The 16,211-nt window shown below is 30.6% G+C and overlaps 2 protein-coding genes across 2 annotated transcripts; one reads left to right on the top strand and one right to left on the bottom strand.

The window, feature by feature from the left end:
- The first annotated feature begins 1,723 nt into the window (after positions 1-1,723).
- Positions 1,724-3,430, top strand: LOC123218903 (transcription factor MYB106-like). The gene is made up of 3 exons (XM_044640556.1): positions 1,724-1,862; positions 1,963-2,092; positions 2,512-3,430. Exons 1-3 carry the CDS (start codon positions 1,724-1,726, stop codon positions 3,428-3,430), a joined length of 1,188 nt encoding a protein of 395 aa, XP_044496491.1.
- A 4,264-nt stretch (positions 3,431-7,694) lies between these two features.
- LOC123218449 (putative cyclin-D6-1) lies at positions 7,695-9,784 on the bottom strand. The gene is made up of 6 exons (XM_044639910.1): positions 9,292-9,784; positions 9,108-9,194; positions 8,862-8,957; positions 8,570-8,771; positions 8,342-8,472; positions 7,695-8,263 (listed from the first exon to the last, which is right to left on the bottom strand). The coding sequence occupies exons 1-6, from the start codon at positions 9,466-9,468 to the stop codon at positions 8,000-8,002; spliced, it is 957 nt and encodes a 318-aa protein (XP_044495845.1). The 5' UTR covers positions 9,469-9,784; the 3' UTR covers positions 7,695-7,999.
- Positions 9,785-16,211: the final 6,427 nt, after the last annotated feature.

Below are 16,211 nucleotides of genomic sequence, written 5' to 3'. Positions count from 1 at the left end.
CGAAGTAGAAGAAGAACCAGAGAAAGTCAAGGATAGAAAGCAACAGGGCAACTAAAATACAAGCAAACCCACATAAATTTTTGGGCGACCTGGTTTCAAGAGGTTTGTTAGTGAGTGAACGTACTTAAAGAGAGAAAAAAACTGGAGAGGATAAAGAGATTATCATAACTCACATATGAACAAAAGAGATTCGACTGCTTTTAACTTTACTGTGAGCATCTGTAAAAGTACCATCAAATCTAATTGATCTGGTCAACAGGTCGTATTTTCCAATATCCCACCACCATTCATAGACGAAAATGACACTGAAAGTAAAATCTACCAAAAAATAATTTGTATTAATTAAAATAATATTTTTTATAATTATTTAAGTCAGACTATTTGAAACTCTAGATGAAATTCATTTGGTACACACTTGAAGCTGAGACTGAGATGTAAGCAGATCTCATTTATTGAGGTAAGAAAAAGATGGATTTAACATTTAAGCATTGAACCTCCTTAATTTGGGTTGGAAAATGAATAAAAAGGTAGATAGATAATTAATCTGGCGAAAACAAAGGCATTATCCAGGCGGTGGCCAAATGACAGAGATTGTGCTCTTGATATTAATAGCAGGCCAGTCTGCGTTTACATTTTAACACCCATTTCGACGTCAACGTTTTCCTTGCTTTTTCTTAGTTTCAAAATAAACATTTTAGTCAATTAGTGTTGGTTTCGTATCAACTTCAGTATGACCCAAATCAATTTTCAGTTGACCCAAACATGATTAAACTAAATTTTCTGCCAAAAGACTTAACCCTAACTTGATTTTTTTTTATATTATATCGAGTTCAACAGTGGTGTGAAAAATGGTAAGAAACAATTTCCATGTTAAAATTTAATTTCAAGAATTTCATTAATGTACTTTGCAAATGTTAAATAACAATCAAAATATCTTAGCATAAGCAAAATATAATTAACACACTAACAAACGGGATGTTAATTTAAATAGTCATTTATTTTGCATTTTATATATATATGACCACATTTTTTCTTATTATACAAATATAGTCACTTTTTTAGTTGATTTTGCCTTTAGAAGAAAAAGATTATGAGATTTAGGGTTGGTCTGGTGGTTGGCCAGATAGATTGGCCGACCGGCCAACCACTTTCGGCCAACCAATTTTTAAAAATAAATTAGTTGATTAACTAATTTTTTAAAAATAAATTTGTTGGTTAGGTGCTTGGTTGACCAGCCAACCTTTCTACCGTCAAAGTCATAAAAAATTTTCATATTTTCATCCCATTTTATCTCATATTTTACTCTTAGTTGGACGAGTGAGTGAGTTTTATGTCTTGATTAGATGCATTTATGTTTAATGAGGTGAGTCTTGGCTAGATGAATATAAAATTTTAAAATATTTTATATTTTAGGTTTTATATATATATACATTTGACTAGTCTGAAATGAAGAATTTATGCCTGGAAGTATTGTCCAATCGTTGTTTGTAAATATTATCGACTTAATTTCTTGATGCATGAAAATTATTCCTGAGAGCAGAAAGAATAGCCATGTTCAACTTTTGTGTAATTTACACAGGTCCTAGGAAGTGGAAGTCATTGTATTTATTTAAAATTGTTGAATCTTGAAACACGTTTTCCAACTGACTCGTATCAGATATATCTATATAGCTTTCTTTTATGCTAAAGTACCTGAACTGAGAGCTAACTCTCCATAGTTAAGATGCTGAAGGCCCGAGTTCAGGACTGTGAAAAGACATATCTGAGAAGAGGTTCTTGGACTCCTGAAGAAGATCAGAAATTGAAAGCTTATATACGTAGATATGGCATTTGGAATTGGGTTCAGATGCCCAAGTATGCAGGTTGACAACAGACAGAAAACTTAATCTGTTATGAATAATTGATGAGACTCTGAAATATACAACGTTTAGTTAACCTTTCTCGATCTTTCTCTTCTTCTAGGTTTGTTGAGAACAGGGAAAAGCTGTAGACTTCGTTGGATGAATTACCTAAGGCCAGATATTAAGCGTGGAAACTTCAGTGAAGAAGAAGAAGAAATTATAATAAAGCTGCATCTAGAACTGGGAAATCCGTGAGTACTGTCATATCTAAAGAAACATCTTTGGAAATTAGTATTAATTTTTCATTTTGCATGATTTCATGATTCGTTACCTCTTTTGGGGATCATTAGGGTTTGTGAAGATGAACATCTAATATTATCTCAATTTAATTATACCTTTTTTTTCCATTTGTTTTCATGTTTGACTCCGGTCTTAATAATAAAGTAAGATCGTTTCCAAAGCTTATATTTTGCAATAATTACATTAATGTATCATTATTACCCATTTTTTTTATTTTGAATTAATGTTAAAGACTTTAAAGGAATTATAGAAGTATATCATTTGAGAATTGGGATCATTAATTCCCTAAACAAGTTAATTATACATCCTGTGAATCTTTCCAGACCTAGCTATTTGGATTAATAACATTTTTGTCTTGTTCTAATCTCAGATGGTCCCGTATTGCCTCAAAACTGCCTGGAAGAACTGATAATGAGATTAAAAATTACTGGCACATCCGCTTAAACAAGAAGCGCTTGGAAGAAACGCAAAAAGCCAACCAGAAGCATTTGTCTGAAGCCGTTTCCTCACCACCAATCACTGATCCATCTTCATCCAACTTCAACAGCCATAAGGCTTCTCCCATATCCTCACAATTATCAACAAATGATTATTCATCATCAAACTGTAATCCTACTAGTGACATTTACGGAATGCAGACCCTGGAAGAGGACAATGAGTTATTTGAAACATATGGAGATCTTCAAAGTTTACTGGAGGAGTCATTTCCGGTGAACGAATCTTATGAGGCTAAAGGTCCTGGGTTTATGGTTCCAACTTCTCAAGTAGAGTTTTCAGATAAAGAACTCCAAAATTTATTGGAACAACCGTTTCCAGGGGAGGGTTTGGACATGGTGGATGTTCTAGGGGCTAGAGATCCTGAATTAGTGAAGCCAACTTCTCAAGGAGAGTTTACTATAGAAGCACTCCAAAATTTATTGGAACGACCGTTTCCAGGGGAGGGTTTGGACACGGTGGATGTTCTAAGTGCTAGAGATCCTGAACTAGTGAAGCCAACTTCTCAAGGAGAGTTTACTGAAGAAGAACTCCAAATTTTCTTGGAGCAACCATTTCCAATGGAGAATTTTGACATGTTTGAAAGTTACGGACCGGCAATAGACCCAAGTTCTATAGTAACAGCTCCTCAGGTGGGATTTTCAAATGAAGAACTTCGAAGTTTATTGGAGCAGCCATTGCCCACTGAAGTATCCACTTCTCAGTGGGGGCTCCAAGAGGATCCATATCCATTTGCTTTCAACTACAATGGTGGCCATGATTTTCTAATGGAAGTAAATGATAACGGGATCTGAAATTGTCTAATAATTTGTTTCCCTTCTTTCCGTACCCTAGTTATATGAAAAGTACTGTTGATGTATATATAGAGGCATCCTGGTACGATGCTTGCATGGGTCGATGTACTGAATGTATCAGCTGTAACAAGAGCTTTTTATGTTTGTTGAATATGAATAATTGCTCAGCAGCAAATGACTGAAACGATATGTTATGTTCTAGTTGTTAGCAACTTACACTATGGACTCTTTCAATAAACTTGGAACCAAATTTTATATATATATATATATATATAGAGAGAGAGAGAGAGAGAGAGAGAGAGATTGGATACTATTAAGGAATTCCAATCTAGCTAATTGGTGACTCAATTGGATAAGACTTATTAGGCAAAGTAATAAAAACTGCCCAAACCTCACCATTTCAATTTTTTATATAGAAACAAGAGTATAGAGATCTGGAGAGTTTCACTTCATTGCTCCCCAAATCAAATATCTCTCTTCTTCTATTCTTGTTCTAGGACTCAAGCTGTCAACAGTTGTCTTCTATGCATCTAAGACTTTGTCTTAAAATTTAATCATAATTATCAACATTTTAGGATATATGATACGTATCTTATGATATGATACGATACAAATAGAAAATAATACGTATCATAAGGTATATTGAATTAATACGATATAGTGAATGTATTATATGATACGTTACGTATCTTATAATACAATACATATTATCAATAAAAATTGATACACTTTTTAAAAAAAATCATGATATAATAGGTGTGTATATAAGAAATTTTAAATTTTTAATAGTGTTTGAGATATTTTCAAAAATGATGACGTGTCAATTAGATTTTTTAATTATTTTTTAAATATTTTATTATATTATTATTTAAAAGTCATATCCTATGATACGATGATACATAACACAAAAAATTAGATTTTTAATATACAATATAATACACTATTCGGTAATTCAATCAACATGATCAAAGACTGAAAGTTGACTTTGTTACTGTGTAAATAGAAGCATGAACTGTACAGATCACCTGGCTAATGAAAATCCAGATATTTCTGTCAATCTTTGGTTGTTTTCTTGAATCCGCTCGTGGTATTAGAACCATAGAAGACTAACGTCATTATTCTATCGTTGATCTTTCAGGAAATTCGCCACTTTCCACTCCTACAGTCACAATGAGTGAAAGGTATTCGAGGACAAATCAGTCTTCAATTCAATGTTGCAAGCGATCTCACCAAAGTTCACACGAAGTAATCATCCATTTTGGAAATAAAACTTTTTTTTCGCAATCAGAGAACATTATCTTGAAGACCATCTAATAGGCTTATCAGTATATCCACCTCCATTTTGTTAATACTCCGTCAGAGGACATAGACACCAATTCTCGTATACTCATAAAACCTAATCCTGATTATATGCTTTGGAAGAGAATAGATAATACATGTCGGTTAGTTGATTGTTTGCATCTGAAAGCATGTTTAGGGTGATTTCCAAATTTCAGTTTACTTCTGTAATATGGAATACTTTAGAACTTGAACTTATTATTTAATCTACAACTCGATTGTTACAGGTTCGAAGTCTTCTTTAAAAAACCAAAAGGATAATTTCACAATAGGAATATTACTGAAAATGAAAAGCATTGCAAAGATGTTGACGTTTAGTGGAGAAGATATACTTACGATTCTACCATTCCAAAAACCATAATGGCTAAGAAAACTGGAAAAGAAAGTGGAAAAAGTCAACCAACGAGCCATTTGATGTAGATCATATTATGTTACACTTCCACCTCTATGCCTATCATTGAGTGCCAATTTTTACCATGAATTGTGTTCCTCACTATAATCCTTCTCTAGATAGACATTATTAAGGAGGTATGCAGTTAATAAAAATCATCAGCATTTGCCCATAAGTTTTTTTTCCTCAAAATTCTGAAGCTACGTCTTCAATTTCATTGAATATTTAAGCCCTAGTGATCATAATACATTTTTTTTCTTTTAAGGTACAAGGGACTCACATGAGCTATACCATTCTTATTAAGTAGGTAAAATCCTTGAGTAATTCAAGAGTCTCATTTTGATCTAACGACACGGATTTCGGATCTGAACTCTCTTAAGACTCTATCTAGGGATTCTATGCTTAGTCAATATTCATAATTAGATAACACCATTGATAGAACAGGGAAGATTAAATCAAAATGCTGGATATAGAAAATAGCATTGTTCTATTTGGTCTTCCAAATGGAGCCTTTTCATCCTGTCCTGTACATTGTAAAACTTATTGTAACCCCTCCTTAGTCAACTCTTTCTGTGAAATAAATGAAGTTTACAATACAGCATTCTGTACAAACCAAAACCCCATTCTATAGAATTGTCTAATATTAGAATGCTGATAGGTTGGGCTTTAATTCTAGGACCACAGTGAGCCAATGGTCCCTAAATAAGATGTTACCATTCAAGGAACCTGCACTGACAATCACAAACCACAATTTTGAATCTTTGTTGTCTCCTTACAGTCTTCACTGCCCCAAAATTTAAGTACGAGGACCATTAAACCCAAGAGTTCAAGACTCATAGGATACTCATGACTTGAAGTTCTGTCACGCCCATAAATGGTTTCTATCTTCCACGGGGATGCTAAAATTTTTAAGCCAAATGATTAATTCCCATCCAAAGTTTGATGAAATGATAGGTTTTTATATGTTAAGTTTAAAAAAGTTAATTTTTTATTTATCTATTAATTTTTTTAACAAATTATAGTAACTTTTTTTAATAAATTTATTGAAAAAGCAAAAAAACTTTAAAACTAAATAACATTTACTCCGGAAATTTTATTAAATAATTTTATACTCTAATTTATATTAATTTCAATTCAAAATAATAAGAAAATAAATAATACAAATATAGATATGAATGTCAATAACGTATAATCATAAATTTGAGGGTAAATTATAATTTTTTAAAATTATTAGGGGTGTTGATAAAATTTTTAAGAGTTTTTAAATTTAAAAAAAGTTTGAGAGTGTTTTCAAAAAATTTTCCTCAATTGTTTTAAAATTGACAAAATATACTACAGATAAGTGATATAAATGTTATAGGACTTGTTCCCACCGGCCAAAAGACTTGTTCCCACCTAAGCTGATCTAATCTTAATTTCCCACCAGTCAACTTTTAAAAACTCAATTTCTCATCTATCAACTTTTAAAAACCAAATTTTTCACTAGTTAACTTTTAAAAACCCAAACTCTTACCCATCAACCAAATTCTATTAAAACTTTAAATTACATATAAGAGTAAAACTATCATTTCAATAATAATATTAAAAATATATATAATTTATTATATTTCCACCTCATATTTTAAAAACTAATAATTTCACTTCTATCTAAAGTTTTTTAGTTTTAAACATTGTCATTTTGTCAAAAATCATTTGAAAATCCAAATGAAAATTGTCTGAATATCCAGACAAAATTTGACAATCCATGGACAGAGAGATCAGAAAACTCTAACAGCAACGATTCAAGGTGAATTTGATGATCGTTGGTGATAGAGATTGTGGTTGGAGGGGAAGAAAACAAAACCCTAAGTTTGGAGGGCAAAATATAATTTTTCAAAACTGAAAAACTTTAAGTGTAATTGATATTATTAGTTTTTAAAATTTAGAAATGGAAATTAATATTTTTTTTAATATTATTGTTGAAATGACAGTTTTGCGATTATATATAACTAAAAGTTTTAACAGAATTTAACTTATGGATAGAAATTTAGATTTTTTAAAATTGACAAATAGGAGATTGAGATTACATTAAACCTTGGGTGGAAACAAGTCTTTTAGTATAGTACAAATTATTAATACTATATTATATTTTCAAATTATATAAAATAAATATAATAATTTTTAAAATAAGATAAAGAAAATATTCATTTACCTTTAGCAAATTTTTAAAAAATAACATTAACATTTGCAATATACTTTTTAAATAATATTTGAAATAAAAATCATATAAATACTTTTCCAAAAAAAAAATTAAAAGTTGATTTTGATATAAAGATGAAAATTTAACTTTTTTTTAAACTTAATCAGCGGAAATATATCATTTCATTTCATCCAACCTTGGTGTGACATATCATTTGGCCAAATTTTTGAGGAAACTACTTGCCTTAAAGGCTGTATCTTCTCTCTCTTATTCCAACCAACACACAATTAGATCTTACATGCCAATTTTGTCTTGATTTGTTCATATAATTTTCTTATGTTTTGCTCAATTTGATATACGCGTTGACAATGTGTACTCCATTTATTGCGTTTTCAAGAAAATTATTATCATATTGAAGCATTTGGAATACCCCCACTGCCACCAAGGAGGGGACACTGAGACAACCATATTAACTTTGAAACAAAACAAAAGCACAGAAACTTGAAGCCCTTTTTTTTGTTTTTGCTTTCAAAATTTTACTCTGGTGAGCCTTCCATGCCTTTCATATCTCCGTGCTGCTTCAAATCATGACCATCAATTGCTTTTCTCTGTCGGTAAAAATATGCTGAACTGTAGACCAATTTCTTTTTCTCATTATAATCTAACATTGTTGAATCCGAGAAAGCTGGAACTTGCTTTCACTAGAAAAACCACTTTTTTTACGCCTCTTGATGTCTCTCTTTTCTGGCCTGAAAGTTGCAGTGGTGGTTCTATTGCTGTCGATTTTCTCACTTGCTGATTTGCTGAATTTGTAATCCAGAACACTCACTGGAGTTCTTGTGCTTGACATTGCATCTATTACTGACTCCTGCACTTCCATCGCCACCATCTCTTGCATTGTTTCAAAACATTCTAACAGGTTCTCCTAAGATAAAAGTCCCAAAAAAGTCAAGTGAAAAAGTAATGAGGAAAAACTAAGAACAGCTATTCATTAACTTCCTACTTTATTTATATATTCACAAGATGAAATTGAAGTCTTGAAAGAAGGGAACTGCAAAGGGAATAGCTCATGAGATGACAGAAGAAGAGCTGATGCCGCTATTACTGACGGCTTGAACTCTAGTAACTTGATTTCTGTAACAAAAACAAGAAATCTTAATCTGGGTTTCAGATAATTTCCACAAAAGCATAATGAAACAAAAATTTATGCTAATGGGTTTAGGCTAATTACCATTATGTGCATTAAAGATGATATCTGAGGCTCGATCTCTTAGAGCCTCCGTCAAAGGAGGATCTTTGAGTTTGAATAAAGAAATGAAGTAACATAGAAATGGGAAAGGTGTAATTGATCTCATTCTCCAATTTAAAGCATCAAGAATAAGATGCTCCATCCTCTGAATCGTCTGTACATCAAAGATGAAACCCTCTTCTCCCTGTTTCAATTATTTTGAACAATTTGCCTGAGTTGCTCTAACAGTCAATATTTTCAATGAATATATAGCAATAAAAGTGGAAAACTTTACCTGGACTTTAGAGGGTGAGAACTGGGTATTTTTCATCTTTGCAGCTAGAGAAATGCAGGAGGTTACAAGAAGCCTTAAAACCCATGGCTTCCCTTGCTGCAAAATCAGGATTAACTAAAAGTCTAAAACTTTAACCGGAGTAATAAAACAGAACGCAAGGAAAATAGAAGCGCAATATTCAATAAAAATATTTTTATATATGAGAAAAAAGACCACCAAAAGCATTTTAATTAGCCACTTATGTACCGGAATTTCTTGCCGGAAGATGAACCGGTCCAAATAAGTGACAGCAAGGTAAAGAATGGATGGCTCAAAGTTGCAGGAAAATTGTGCCTGCCCAAGCAAACATGTTACAAAAGGTAACAAGAACATTAAATCAAAAAGAAAGAGATAGATCTCCAAAGTTGAAAAGCTACGGTTCAACTTTTACCTGCAAAATGAGAGACACAGCTTCTTGACGAAAGGAGACATAAAAATCAGTAAATTTCAAGCATTGTATGAAGCTGCTAGAGGGCATGTGATCAGACTCAGAGGCAAAGAGATGGGAAATTTTATCAGATTGTTGTTCTTCCAAGCTTGTGAATGGGTTCTCAAGATCAAAGTCCATGTCTAAAATTTCTTAATACTTTTTCCAATGACGTAAAAAACGAGTGAGGTTTGTGTTTTGTAGCAGAGAATGGTGAAGGAAGAGAGAAGGGAAAACAAAAGAAATAAAATGAGAGAGAAAAATTTTGCAAAGAGAGCTAGTAATAATAATGGAAAAGAGAACCTTCGCTTTCTGGGCTAAAAAAGAAGCTCTACAGTCCTCAACTCTTCAATTCAACCTCTCTTCTCATTAAGCTGCTCCATTACTTCTATATATATATTTATATATATATGTTGGTCCCTTCCCTGCCTCCCTCTCTCTCTTAATTTCTTCTTGGAAAATGAACATAATAAATTTCAGAATGTTTCAATGTTAATTTATCTAAACAATTTCTGTTCAAACCCAAAAACTATACAGAGTAACAAACTATTCCTGCATGAAATAATCAAAAACCTTCCTTGTTTTCATATTAATGTGTCTAAACCAGTAATCATATAATTAATTGATTATTAAAAGATTCTTTTTTCTTTTCTTACTTTTGCTTTCATCAGTTATTTTATTAACAAATTGGGCAGTTGACAAGTTCCTTAGCCAGCTTTATCAAAATCATATCACATGTCCTTCTGTCAGAATAGTATACAATCCCATTCTATATATATAATCCTAATATCATCAATCAAGTTCAAAGTAAAAACCAGTCTTACATATTTAAAAACAAATTCTCCAACCCTAAAAGATGTAAAATGAAAGTGGGGCTTTTGTGAGGAGGCCAGTTTCTTTCTGATCCTAATAAAAACTTGTGGCATTTCTTCATTACTTACTGCTAGATCTCTGTCAACCTTCGTCGTTTGTTAGGTTGTTGTTTTGCGGGTATTTTTCCAGCTTTCAGCTCAACGTCAGACACATAAACATGTAAATTAAATAGAGTTAAATCTCTTGAATTAATAACCATTGACATGGACCAAATTGTTGCAGGAAAATGAAGGTGGTCCATTTAGAACAAAGACCATACAGCCAGGCAAGATGGCGGAGTATTATTCATATAACAACACTATTGTAACTTAGATTTAAAAATATATATTTATATAATAAAATTATGTGTATATATTTTTAATATATAATTTAAATATATAAATAATATATAATATTTTTTATGATAACAAATAATAAAAAATGATCCGCTAAATATACCCAAACGTTCATTTTGTTTATACTGATAAATTGCTGCTGATTAGCTGGCAACATCAGCTTTTGTCACAAACGTTTCTCTTGTTCATGCTCATGCTCTTTTCTCTAACTTTTCTCCTCTTTTCTTCACTTCCATGATTCCGGTTAGTTCAAATCTATTTAATTTAATTTAATTTAATTAATTCCCTAGTAATTCTGTTTTCCTTTTTATTTAAAACAATTAAAAGTCAAGGAAAATAGATTGATATATAATAGGAAATAAATAAATATTTTTTAAAATGTCTTTTTATTTTTCTTGTTGACTCGTTGAGTATAAAGCTGGCAAAGCAGTTGAGACCAAATACTTTAATCTTCATTCTGATTCTTGGATTTTTTTTCTTTTTTAAAGAAAGACAGGTCAAAGACCCAATTTCATAAATAAAATTATTATTTATAATTTAATATTAAATTCTTTTTTTTTTTTTAAGGAACAATTGAATCTTTTTTATTTGGGTTTTTCCCTTTCATAATTTCAGGAGGAGTTTAATTTTTTAATAAGATTTTATATATTTATAAATGATTCTTAATACTTAGCAAACTCATAAAAAAAATAAATGTTTTTGAAAAAATACTTTCAAAACTGGTGCCTCTTTTATTTCTTAATTATACACATAGCATGCGCAACGTTAGCCACAATTACCTTTCAACGTAAACCGAACCAGGAAATCCAATCACGGGATTTAGACAGCCAAACTTTAATCAGTAAATAATTAAAAGCTAAATACGGGCTTCTGTATCAATTGCTTAACGTTAGGGAAAAGGGGACAGCTGCTCACCACGTGTCAGACTGGACTATAAGCAGTCCCATCATACTGGAGATATTAAGATTCATTGTCTTTATTTTTAATATATAAATATATTTATATTTATATATTATTATATAATTAAATAATTTTAAATTAAATATAAAATAATATTTAATTATACAATAATACATATAAATATATATTAAAATTAAACCCACACTTGCATGTGCCTCACGTGTATGTGATAAATGCCACTGTATACATATCCTAAACAATTTTCTTTTTTTTTTTAATTTAAAATTTTCAATAACAATTCTACAGATAATTTCAATAATATATTCATGATTAATGGGCATGTTGTGAATTTGACAAATGCAGAAAGGGAGATGTCATAACCCCGCCACTTTTAAGGGACGTCAGATTCCTGGAAATTTCCCAACGCAAAAGATAAAATGTAATCATAGTTTCTGTTTTCATATCAATAATTCATGACTATTTATAGATATAGATATTTATTTTAGTGTGTGATTCTTAAATTTTCTAGCTTTTTTTGGGTCAAAGCTGCAATATTTAGCTTACATTTCTCCGATATATTGAACCATATTGCACCAACTTGAGAACTCTATTGTTTGGGATATTTGGCATTTTCGGTGATAATTGATGGTCTTATCTGATAAATGTTGAAGATGATCTACGGAACTTGGTGGTGGTTGGTGCATGGGATATGAGGCCCCATCACCTACGATAAGGAATTTCCCGCCTTGTGAAATCTGCATTCATTTTTGTGTTCAGCTTTCCAGGAGCTATTCAATGTAAAGGGGAGAACAGGGAAACGTGCACTCGACAAAACAACACTCACTTTGTTTCCATATTTGAAACTTTCGAGGGTATAACAATTTTAATGATCTTCTTCATTTTTATTCAGGTATATATATATATATATATGTGCCGGAATAATAAGCACAAAATTATTAGAATAACTTAATGAAATCTATTTCAGATTCTTACAGACTTTATCTGTTTGTAGTTTTGCGTTGCTCTTTGTTTGGTTTGATTGAACTTAGATTATCTTTAGATCCTTTTGGTTTCCGATTAATTGTCCAACTGGGTTTGCACCAGTATGTTCAAATAATTATTCGGAATCAAGATGAGGTTCACTGTTTTTGGACAAACACTAATAATTTCATACATAAAACAAAACTAACTTTATGGGAGACCCCCCTTTTGACAAAGCTTATCAATTATAACGCATTACTGTCGAGAGGTATGAAAAACAAAAAGTCGTGTATGAATGAATATATGTGTGCATTATTATTTTATTAATAATTATAATTATTCATTCATGCAAATTTATAAATATAAATTTTAACATTTACAGTAGATTAGCTAATAACACAAGTATAAATATAAATTTTTTAACATAAAATCCTGTACATAATCTCTGAAATTTTAGCTGGTGTAGTTTTCAAGCTGAACAAAGGATGTTGAATATGAAATAATAATTATAGGGAGACCCACCTTATATTAAAAATGAACCCGTGAAGTGCGTGTAGGCTGTGGGACTAAATTGAAGGGCCAGCAGGAAACTTCCTGCAGCAGGGTTGATTGCTAATTATAATCATTAATTAATAAAATATGGGGATGAGTAGGTGATTGCAAACGTGGACGGAAGAAAAGGTGGTATCAATTCCTTTAGGGGGTGGGAAATTTATCCACGTGAAGCAAATGCATGCCATAGCTTTCATCAGTGCTGTAGTGGCAATGTTTGAATGTAAAAAGTGAATTTCCTTTTCCCACCCAAGATTGCCATTAAGGCTCTTTTTTACCTTTAGTTGGTAGAAATAATATTTTCTCACCCAAAATCAAACTTTATTGATAAAAAAATAGTATTGGAAAGTAAAATTACTATTTTATCTCTACTATTTTATTTTTAAAAATTATCATATAATCATAAATTTAAAAAAATTAAAAATAAATTATTTAAATATCCAAATTATGTAAAATATACTTATTTTCTTTTCCTTTTATATTCATCCTCATCTTCTTCTATCATATGACGTATCATCATATATTTGAAAATAAATTATAATTTTTGAAAATATAAAATATATTAATTAAAAATTTAAAGGGTTTTGGAAATTCAAAAAATGTTCAATGTATTTTTGAAATTTTTTAAATTTTGTTGTACCATAATTTCTAAAATGTTAGTTACACTTCCAAAAAATTGAATAAAATATAATAAATTAAGTATGTAAATATCATATTACAAACTATTAGATTTATATATATATTTTTAAAATATAAGAGGTTTAAAAAGATTTTAATGATGAATTTATGAGTTTTAATCGTTTTAAGGGTAGAATTATAATATTTAAAACATTTTGGTCTTATTTATAATACCATTTTTTTCCAAAGTAAATAGATAGTAAAATTACAATTTTATCTATATGATATTAGTTTTTTAAAATAAAATTTGATTTTGAATGATAAAGTGATATTTATTCTACTAAAGATAGAAAAGCGTTTTAAGGAAAACCTTGGGTGGGAAAATGTTGTTACTCAAATGTAAATGACTTTTGCGTACGTAATTCAGCTTTCATCAGCTTCACGTATAAAGATGACAAGGTAATGGGCTCTGCTTTCTGAGCAGTGGCTTGTGGCCAAGTTAGCACATTTGAGACTTGAGACATTATCATTTTGTTTTTCATCAAGACTTTCTTTTTTTAATTACCCAAACCCTATTAGAGTTAGATCATTATTTTTATAATTGAATCAATTAAATTAAGTAGAATAAATATTAAATACAGTAATTAATATCATAATTACTAAATCAAATAAGTTAAAATTTTGATTTTGATATATTATTAGAGAAAATTTAAACTCATGTTCTCTTATATATAAAATCTCATATTTTGCTATTCAAACTACTTTTAAAAGTGTTTATCTTTAAGATTAATTGTAGCCATGGATAATCATGCATGATTCATGGCATCGACAAATTTTTAATTTCATCTAAGAAGATTGAGACGGTATGTATGTTAATTTCACTAAATGCAAAACAAAATACTATAATATTCTAAATTAATTAATTGAACATTGCATTCTTGTATGAAGCTTTGGAGAAGATGTCTACATAAAACTTTCTTAGGGCTACGAAAAGCAAGGTTAAAAACTTGTATAAAAGTTGAGCAAATCTCTTTATGAGTTGAACCAATCATAACAGGGAATGGTTTGGAAATTTGATAGATACTCTCAATTGATATGGTTTTAAACAATGTATAACACAAGATTTCATAATTTAGAGGAGATGATGAGTCATGGACCCATGGTTGAATAGCAAGTTTTTATCTTTAATTTGAAAATTCGGCAGTGATGAGTATCTGACCCTATGGATTCTCTTTGGTTGAAGAGAAAGCCTTAAGCTTTTTTGTATAAATTTCCATTTTCAACTCATCGGGGAGACCAATCAACTTTTGCTTTTCCTTTTCATCACACTCTCCCTCTTTTCTATCATATATTCAATTCATATTTCTATATGTAATATTATAATTGAAGTTGATTACATTGAATAATAGGAATACTAGGGTAATGAAGTTGATTTTATTGAACGATAGAGATTCATAATAATGACTGCATGGCATGGATGCACATACCACCATAATTATTTATCCTCTTATTCCCCAACTGTACATTTAAATGCTCATCTTACAAGCACACTAAATCCATTAGTTTGAGACAATATGAAAGGGAAAGAAAAGGGGAGAGGGAGAAAAGCTGGCTGAAGATGATGTTGGAAAAGACGAAGAAAAAAAATCTTAAGGGGGACAAGGTAATATTTCAACTCTTGGTAAATATAAGTATGTTTTTCTATTGGATTTGAGTCTACCCATTGTTGGTTGATCTGACCCATATTACATAACTATTCATGACAATTAATTGGTAGTTGGGAGAGGTACTGTTCCAAAATTGCTGCTTTTAATATGCATAATGTCTTCCTGCTTCCTCCCATGTGCAAAACAGAAGAGAAACAGTCTCTCAAATACAGAGAATCCAGATCAAAATATGACAAAGTATATTGTGTTTTGGAAATTAATGTGTTTTGGAAATCATTTATCAAATAATCCAAGCGGGCGAATTCTTCAAATTTGGGTATGTGTTTACTATATTTTGATTTACAGAATTGGCTGGATTTTTCCAATATTTTCTTTGAAATGAAAAGTTATTTTATTTGATTTTAAAAACTATATATTATGCACACCTTCAAGAATGATGAGTGATTTTTGTAATAGAAAGAAATTGTCAATTCATTGTCCAACGAATTCGGTGGATCTTGGAATAATGGGCTATAGATTTGTGTTCGGCTTTAATGTATTAGCCCAGAGAAACTAGGGCAGCCCAGTTGGTTGTTCATCAGTACTGTTTCTTGTTTAGTAAGTTTTAGTTCTATTTCTTTCCTTTTATAAAGAGTAACATTTGATTGTCTTAATCAGTGTTTAAAAAAAGGATATAAATTTTAGATTTTTTTAATCCATACCCATTTTGACTGGGTTCAAAACGGGCTTACTTGAAGCTTGTTTGCACCAATGTGAAGCACATGAAATATTATAGGTTACGGGTTGGAATAATGTTTATTCATTGGTCACTTGCTCCTACTAAGAGTAGTATCCTTCATGTAGATTGAACAGGAATTTTGATCACAAAAAATTGTGTTTCTTCGAAATTTAAAAAAGAAAATCATATTTTAAAATATTGAAATATTTGTTAGACAGATAAATTTAAAATATAAACGTA

This window comes from Mangifera indica, chromosome 6, assembly GCF_011075055.1.
Source record: "Mangifera indica cultivar Alphonso chromosome 6, CATAS_Mindica_2.1, whole genome shotgun sequence".
Taxonomy (NCBI): domain Eukaryota; kingdom Viridiplantae; phylum Streptophyta; class Magnoliopsida; order Sapindales; family Anacardiaceae; genus Mangifera; species Mangifera indica.
This window is presented reverse-complemented; position numbering and strand designations above follow the sequence as displayed.